At 41.6% G+C, this 8939-nt stretch overlaps 1 protein-coding gene across 4 annotated transcripts in view; it reads left to right on the forward strand.

Moving 5' to 3' along the window:
* Window positions 1-314: 314 nt before the first annotated feature.
* The window catches only part of GOLGA4 (golgin A4), a 117547-nt gene continuing 108922 nt past the window's right edge, over window positions 315-8939 (forward strand). For 2 of the 4 annotated variants that reach the window (XM_021714041.1, XM_021714042.1), the window contains exon 1: window positions 315-754. In XM_021714041.1, coding sequence (XP_021569716.1) covers window positions 683-754 — 72 coding nt within the window. In that variant the 5' untranslated portion in view covers window positions 315-682. The remainder of the gene's footprint in view (window positions 755-8939) is intronic. The other 2 variants (XM_008061267.2, XM_021714040.1) reach the window with 2 other exon arrangements.

Raw genomic sequence — 8939 nt, forward strand, 5'->3', positions numbered from 1 at the left:
AAAAAAAAAAAGTATCTTTCGGAGTCCACGTCAGGCTCCCTGGATTCTCTCTTTTCCCATCCTGTCTCTGAGCTCTATGCTGTGGTCTGTCAGTCTGCCCTGCTGCTCTCCATAGAAGCAGCAGTCTCTCCGCCTGATTTCAGAGTCCAGGTGAGAGTCAGTGTCTCGCTCACACCAGCCCTCTCTCCGGCTCTGAGCCGCAAGGGGAATCTCCACCCGCCACGGGTTTAGGCAGTCTGGAACCTAGCGTTTTCCCTCGCTGTCCCGATTTAGGGCGCGCCAGCCGGAGCGCGCATGTGCCGGCGCTGACGTGATGCTTGTCCCCTACGGCGCTCCGTAGGGCGCCCTCGGTGAGCTCCACGTAAGCCGCGCAGGCGCCCTGGGCTCACCGTTCACCTGCTGCCGTTGTCGTCGCCGCCGCCGCCGCCGCCGCCGCCGCCGGGCCTGGATGGGGGGCCGAGGCCAGCCTGTGGCACCCGGAAGAAAGAGACGCGGCGGCGGCGACGCCTACACCCGCAGGACGAGTGTCCCGATTCGCCGGCAAGCTCCAGGAGAAGGTGGTAAGGCCCGGCCCCCGCTACCGCTGTTGTAGAGACTACAGCCGCCGTCGCCGCCGCGGCCGGGACTCCCCGGGCCCTCGCCCCTCAGGTTTTCATTCACACTCAGGACCCCGCGCCGCGCCATGTTCAAGAAACTGAAGCAGAAGATCAGCGAGGAGCAGCAGCAGCTCCAGCAGGCTCTGGCTCCTACTCAGGTACGATGGCCGCCGCTCTCTTCCCCTAGTTCCCGGCACCCCTTGAACCCGCCCGGGCTCGACCTCTGACCTCTAACCGAGCACTCTTCCTAAACTCAGGGCCGGAAATGAGCTTAGGGCAGCCCAGGTCCTCCGTAACTCCTGACCCGAATTCTCTCACCCCAAAAACTGCATCCAGTCATGAGTGCATGGGGGTGGCCAGGCCCATCGTGACATCCCCACTCTGTTAGAGTTTTCCCTTAATGCCTGACCCCGGCGTGAGGATGAGTGTGAGGGTCACCTAACTTGCTTCATTTCTGGCCCATATTTGAGGCTCTCCCACCCCTACGAGTCCCCAACACGGGGGCGAGGACGAGGTGGAACAACCCGAGTCTCTTGTGATCGAGCTGTCCCCTCGTCCACGCCCACCGTGAGATTGAGTTTGGAACGACCGGGATCCCGCAGGACTGACCCGCGACCGAAGTCCCTTAATTCCAAACTCTGGTCCGGGGTGAGGGCCGGGGATGGAGCCATCCCGGGTCATGCTGCTTGAGCGGTGGGACCTGGAAGTGGCGGCGGCGTGGCCGCCGTCCAGCGCCCGAGGCTGTCACGAGTTAGTCACTTCGCATAACTCGGTTGATCCCAGACGGGCGGAGGGGCCGACTCTGCGAGGCCCGGCCCCCATGCTTGTCACCCCGCTGCTGCTGCTGCTCCTGCTGCTTTTTTTTTGGAAAGCAGTATTTATTGAGAGGCCAGAAAACCTCCCACAGTGGGAGGGGATCCGAGGGGGTTGCCCGCTTCTGCTGCTTCTGTAGGCTTGCTGCTCAGCGAACACGGTTGCGTTTGTTTTCCAGGGAAAAGGGGGCGTGTTAGTAGTGATAATTTAAAGAAACAGACTCCTAAGCGCTTCCTGAAGGTGTTTCGGTTCTGACCGCATAAGGTTTACAACAGCGAAGATGAAAACCTTATGTGGTCAGAAGATGAAATGGGCTTCTGCTTCATTTTCTTCCCAGCTTCCTTGAGTCTCAATAGATTGAGAAATTCCCTCTTTTAATTTTCGGGTTTCTGGGCTTTGCCTGTGGTTGCATCAAGGGCTGAGTTTTGACTCGTTTGGAGTTATTTCTAATTTTTTAAAAATATAACAGTTATCTTTTAAACAACTGTTGCATTGGGTTTATTCCGAAAAGATAAATTGAAGTTGTGCCCTTTAAATTTAAAACTTATGTAAAACAGTTGAGAAAAACATCAGAGCGTTACACTGAAAGCATGCCTGTTCTTTCAAGTAAAATGTAAATAGTGATTAAAATTTAAATAGTAAAGACTGTACTTTTCATCCCATCTACTGCAATCTTTATAAACTTTACAAAACACTGTCACTTAAGAAACAAAGAGAAACCTTAAAAGTGCGGTAAAGATGAGGAGTGTGGGAAAACGGGCATGTTGGTGAGTGTAGGGAACTTACATTTGGAAATGTATAAAATGCCATTGAACGAGGGTTCCATTTCTAGAAATTTATTCTAGGAAAATTCAGGATGTATTAAAGATTTAGTTACATGGATTTTCATTTCAACATTACTTTAATAGGTTAAACATTAGCTAAAAATATTCAGTAGTAGACAATTGGATGAGTAAGTTGTATCAGTCAGTCAGTTATTATCTACATGTGGTCCTTACTATGTGCCAGGCATTTTGAGTATTTTACACAGATTATTTAATCTCACATCAACCTGTGGGGTATATATTATTAATTCTTCTTTTATAGATGAAAGAGTGAAACTCAGAGATTAAGTAACTGCCTAGTGTTACACAGCTAGTGTGAGAATTCACAGAAAAGTATTAACACAGAAAGATATTTGTGTTAAAAGACAGATTAAAGGCAGCATGTAAAATGTGATCCTGGTTTTGTGGGAAAGAATATTTATATGTGTATTTATATAAACACATAGTGAAAATAGTTGAAGAAGGGATGTTCTAAGGTGCTAGTGAGTTGTTGAGTATGCTTTTTCTTGTAATATTTGGTTTTTCTTTATGAAGATGAATTGCTTTTGTGCATTAACAAAGAAGTTGTTCTTAGTAATAATGATAAACAATTAGTCACAAGCTAAGGTATAAAAGTTTTCAGTATCTATAGTTTCATACCTCTGGTAAGACAGTACATCTGGATAAAATAAAATCATTATGTACAAAAACAATCCTTTTGGATAATATGTATATTTATCCAGAATTCAAAAGTAAATCATGAGTAATTAGCTAACTGTTGGTGGAAACTTGATTCTCTTCTGGTTCCAGATCTTCTGCAATTCATTACCCTTCAGGAATGAGAAGTTCTAGATTATTGTTTTCAGAGTTAAGGATTTCTTTTCTGCATGAATTAAAAACAAAACAAAAGCTTTTTTTGATGACATTCCTTTACAACAGATTAAGTGTATCCTTGCAAAGGATCTTCATTTTATATAATAACTTGATGGCTCAGGGTTATCATTTTTGAGTATAAATTATTTTGTGAAGGCACCATGCCCTCAAGGACTTAATGAGGTATGAAAGGCAGTTGCTTTTACCCACTTAAGAAAATTTATTTATTTGTTTGTGGTCTGCTTTTTAGAGTTATTTTATAACCTCCCTTGCTATCTGCCATGTATCTTTCTTCTCCATTTGAACTGTTGTGGGCTTAGAAAAAACATACATAGATTTCTAAAGTTTTGTGTAAAATAGTGCAAGTACCTTAGAAATTCTTTAGTACATTTTAGTGTATTAACACAAATTTTGAGACATTTATTTTGAGTTTTTTTGTGTATGCCTCCTGGTTCTTGGTTTGTTTTCCATAGGTGAGATTGCCTTGATAACTTGTTTCAAGTAGAGTGAGATGTCAGGGGTGGATAATTCTGGGATGAGTGAATCATTTGTGTGACAATATTTGCAAAATTTTCTAGTACAGTAATAGTGATATCGTATAGAGTTCCTTAAGGTTTTGGAAGCATTCAGCAAAAACAAAATAGCCTTCTAATAATCTCCAGTTGCTTCTATTTGGTTGATGCTAAGATTATTTGAGTTTTTCCTTAGTGGATGTTATTTTAAGTAATCATTTGCTCAACTCCAGTTATAACTTGTATTAATTCAAAATAAAGCTAAAAAGCTTCAAATCAAAGTTAATATTGTATTTTAACACCACATATCTATTTTAGATTTTTAAATTCCTTACAGAATGAACTCAATTAAATAAACATTAAAAAATAGACATTTAATTTCTTGGGATATATGTAGTACGTGAAGAAAAATATTTTAAAACATTTTCAGCCTATTTCAAATATTTCTAAAACTTAAAAGTTATAAGAAGTTCAGATACAAAAGGGCAAATATTAAATGATTCTACTTAAATTAGATACTTAGAGTAGTCAAATTCATAGAGTCAAATTACCAATAAAATGGTGGTTGCAAGGGACTGGAGAGAGGAGAGATTGGGGAGTTGTTGTCTAGTGGGGACAGAGATTCATTTTGGGAAGGTGAAAAAGTTCTGGAGATGGATGGTTCAGTGTGAATGTGCTTCATGCCACTGAACGGTCAACCTAAAACTATTTTTAAATGGTACATTTGCAGGGCATGGTGGCTCACGCTTGTAATCTCAGCACTTTGGGAGGTGGAGATGAGAGGATTGCCTGAGCTCAGGGGTTAAAGACCAGCCTGAGCAACATGGTGAGACCTTGTCTCTACAATAAATCAAAAAATTAGCTGGGTATGGTGGCACATGCTTGTGGTTCCAGCTACTTGGAAGGCTGAGGCAGAAGTGTAGCCTGAGCCCAGCATGTCAAGGCTGCAGTGACCGTGAATGTGCCACTGCACTCCAACCTGGGCTACAAAGTGAGACTCCAACTAAAAAAAAAACCAACATTTTAAATGGCAAATTTGAGTGAAGTAGGGGGATTTAAAAAGTCGGTAAAATTTATGTTTATGTATATTTGACCACAATAAAAAAAACTAAAAAAGAAGAAACATATGGACCCCTCCTTAAACCTGCAGAGGTCATAATTTTTATTTTATTTTCCTCAGGTCCAAGATGGTCATTTTTTTTGGAGTAAGGCCCAAAATAATATTTTACTTGGTAGAAATTAAACAATCAACAACGACAACAAAAAACCTCAGCAAACAATTCCACAGATAGCAGGGAAGGATTCCTTTCTGAAGGGACATAGACTTATTGTTAGTCCAAGTTTACTAAATAGTTTCAGTCTTGAAATTGAGGAAAGCATAACTCCCAGAGAGAACATTAAGATCAGAAGGTGGGCTGGGCTCGGTGACTCAGCCTGTAATCCCAGCACTTTGGGAGTCCAAGGTGAGTGGATTGCCTGAGCCTATGGGTTCAAGACCAGCCCGGGCAACTTGGCAAGACCTCGTCTCTACAATAAATTAAAAATTAACTGGGAGTGGTAGCGCGCACCTGTAGTTCCGGCTACTTGGAAGGCTGAGGCTGGAGGATTGCCGGAGCCCAGCAGGTCGACACTGGAGTGGCTGTGAGTATGCCACTGCACTCCAGCCTGGGTGACAGAGTGAGACTCAACTCAAAACAAAACAAAAAAGATCAAAAGTTGTTTTATTAAGGATATGATGATATCATAATTTTGGTAACCTAAAATTTAAATGTTTTATGTGAAGAATTAGCTCCAAGTTACTTTGACCATTCTTTTAGAGCTAGGATAGCAAATTGATTTGGCAGTGACTTTCATCAGTGCTATGATGAGAATTCAGTGGTTATGTCCCTGTCGTGACTGATTATTCATATGTGTGGGAGGGAGAAAGAGTCCCACACCTATGAGCCAGATTTTTATTATGCTTGTGCAAGAGTAACATCTCTTCTATAGGAGGCATAACATGAAAACTGGGAAATTTGTCAAAAGGCATATCAGCAACCAAAAATGTTAAGTGCCAACTTCACCCTCCATCACTAATATAAGTTGTTCATAAGAAAACTTTAAGAAGTCCCTCATTTAGAACTTCTTCATGCTTATTTTGCTTACAATTCTAATAAATAGAAATCTAGTTTGTAGTAGCATATAGGTTATAACATATGCTATAAGTAGCATGTGACAGGAGTGACAACTGACCTAGAAAATGTTAAATTATTTTCCATTTCCTTATATCTCAGAAAACTGGAAGCGGTTAATTGATTTCAGAAAGTTACAGACACAAAAATCTTTAGATTTTGTTGTTCAACTTGGGGTTTGTCTTTTGTAATTCCTATTTTCTGTTTTAATTAAGATTTATTAGGCTGGGCGTGGGCTCACACCTGGAATTTCAGCATTCTAGGAGGCAGAAGCCAGGATTGCTTGAGCCCAGGAATTTGAGAGCAGCCTGGGCAACAAAGCGATACCTTGTCTCTACAAAAATCAGAAAATTGACCAGATGTGGTGGCGAGCGCCTGTAGTCCCACCTTGTCTGAGCCCAGGAGGTTGAGGCTATGGTAAGCTGTGTTAGTGCCACTGCACTCCAGCCTATCGTTGAGACAGAATGATACCCTGACTCAAACAACAACAACAACAACAACAACAAAAAGATACATTCAATATGTATATGTGATGTATTCTAGATTTAAAAGTTGGTAGCCATGTTATGAGCATTGTTCTTACAGAGATAACTTGATATTGTAAAAGTAGTTGTGGTGAAAGTTGGTTGTGAAATAAGTTAGTGGATTGGGAGCAACTTTTTTTTAAATGAAAAACTAAATTAGGTTAGAAAGTGCAGTATCTCATGTCATAAAGCTCAAGGTTGTTCTGTAAAACTTGTTTTAGAGATGTCTCTGTGTGAATTGGGTGATATTATTATTATTTTTAGTTGATGTCCCAGAGAAAAAAGTCTAAGAAACAGTGATCCAAAGAATACTGGTGAAGGGAGGAGGGAATCAGAAGACCTATGTGCTAACCCAGATCTTGTAGTATGCAACCTGGGCAAGCCATGTAAGCATTCTGAGCTTCTTATGTTCTCATTGGGAAAGTGGGAGTGATAATATCTGTCCTACTTACCTTTCAGGTTGTCTGTGAGGATCAAAAGCGATAAAGTATTTGAAGGCATTTGTAATTGGAGAGCATTCATTTATTTACTAGTGCTTGCAAGGTGTTACGCTGGATTTTGCATTTACCTTGAAGGGTAGATAGCTGTAGTCCCTGGACCATGGGGTTGAGAGACAAGTACTTTCAGTGTGATGATGGTATGTACAGGGTGTTGTGGCACAAAGAAAGGCATTTCTGGAGTGGGTCAAGGTGACATCTGAGTAGTCTTAATGGATAATGAAAAGTCATGCTACAGGGACAAGGCATTCAAGGCTTTTATTCCTAAAGGTGACTATTATTTTTCTAATGTTGCATAACAAGTTATTATAACTTTAGTGTCTAATAGCCCTGCTATTACTTTACAGTTCTGTAGGTCAAAAGACTGGCATGGTGTGACTGGGTTCTCCACTTAGAGCCTTGCAACACTAAATAAAATCAAACTGTTCAGGCTGCGATTTCATCTGGAGCTCAGGGTCTTCTTTCACACTCATGTGGTTGTGGTAGAATTCAGTCCATTCTGATTCTAGGGCTGAAGTTCTCTTTTCTTGTTGACTGTTGAGACCACTTTCTTTGCCCACTGGCAGCCAGCAGTTCTTGCCATGCGTCTCCATAGGCATGTTGCTTTCTTTCAGGACAGCAAGAATGTGTCTCTCTGCCAGCTCGACCCATATTTGAAGGGCTTATGTAATTAGGTTAGACCCATCCAGGTAATCTTTTGATTAACTCAAAGTCACCTGATTAGTAACCTAAAATATGCCTTCAAAATCCCTTTGCTAGGTAATGGAACAATAATGGGAGTGATATCATAATCACAGAGCAAAGGTCATTTGGGGTCATCTTAGAATTCTGCCTATCACATTGACTAAAACAGTTTTTCTTTTACTAAAATTGAGACCTGGGTCAGTTAATAATCAGTCGGCAGGTAATAAAATATTAATCGTGAGTCTGGATGTAGCTATCAGGTTTTTTGATAAGTAGCTTAGAAATCTGACTTTAGGTTTCTCATGGGTATAATATTTAACCCAAATTTTGTTTGAAGAGACTAAATCCCTTTATATCTTGAAGTAAGGGTAGCCTGATAGTCCATCCAAGGTCCAGACATCTGGGACAAATACTTAAGTATAGTTAGTTCTTTATACCACTGTTTTATACTTTACACTCACATCCATTTCCTCATGCTATCCTTACTCTTGCAACTCCGGAGGAAGACCAACAAGCCGTCAGGCCAAGTTTGCAAGGTAGTACTATTCTGAGGATAATGTATTTTAGAGCCTATTCTTTAGCTTTATAAATCCCATCATTTGATTTTGTCAGTTTATTCAGAACTGATGAGGTTCTCAGTTACTGATTAGACTCACATAAGGCCAAGGTGTAAGATATGGTACCACTTAAAAAAATGTGCATTGCTGGGTATGGTGGCTCACACCTATAATTCCAGCACTTTGGGAGGCTGAGGTGGGAGAATTTTTGAGACCAGGAGTTTGGGATCAGCCTGAGCAACATAGAGAGACCTCCAACTCTACAAAAAATATAAAATAGCCAGGTGTGGTGGTGGCATGTGTCTGTAGTCCCAGCTACTCCGGAGGCTGAGGCAGGAGGATCACGAGCCCAGGAGGCTGAGGTTGCAGTGAGCTGTGATTGTGCCATTGTATTGCAGTCTAGGCAACAGAGTGAGAAAGTATCTTTAAAAAAATTGGCAGTGGGATACACTTTTCAAGCAATTGGAAGGTCGCTGTCTGAGGTAGCCCTTTCCTGGCTTCTGGACATTTGGAAAGTGGAATTAATAACCCAAAGATTTCTTAGACATGTTGGAATCACAACAGAGGTAGATGGCTGGTCAAGAGGTATTTCCTCTAGTCTAGTAGTACCTTCCTTACTTTAGTAACTTTTTACCCCTCAGTGACCCTTTTATTAAAGGAGATCTTACACATCATCATTTATAAGTATGTAGATACAAATGGGGCTTCTCCCTCCCCCACCCCCATAGTAACAGCCTTTGAGGCATCTGAAGCCTTTGAGGCTGTCATGGTTTGCAGATTGGGTTTATTGAATTTCCCTTAACTTTATTGAAAGCTATGTCTGATGTTCTTTGACTGTTTGTAATTTAGTCTCAGTCCTGGAATAAACACTATCCAGTGACTATGCTTTTCTTTCTCATTTTCTTTCTC

The sequence above is a fragment of the Carlito syrichta genome, unplaced genomic scaffold (assembly GCF_000164805.1).
Source record: "Carlito syrichta isolate Samal-C Ts95f unplaced genomic scaffold, Tarsius_syrichta-2.0.1 Scaffold305170, whole genome shotgun sequence".
In the NCBI taxonomy this organism is placed as follows: Eukaryota; Metazoa; Chordata; class Mammalia; order Primates; family Tarsiidae; genus Carlito; species Carlito syrichta.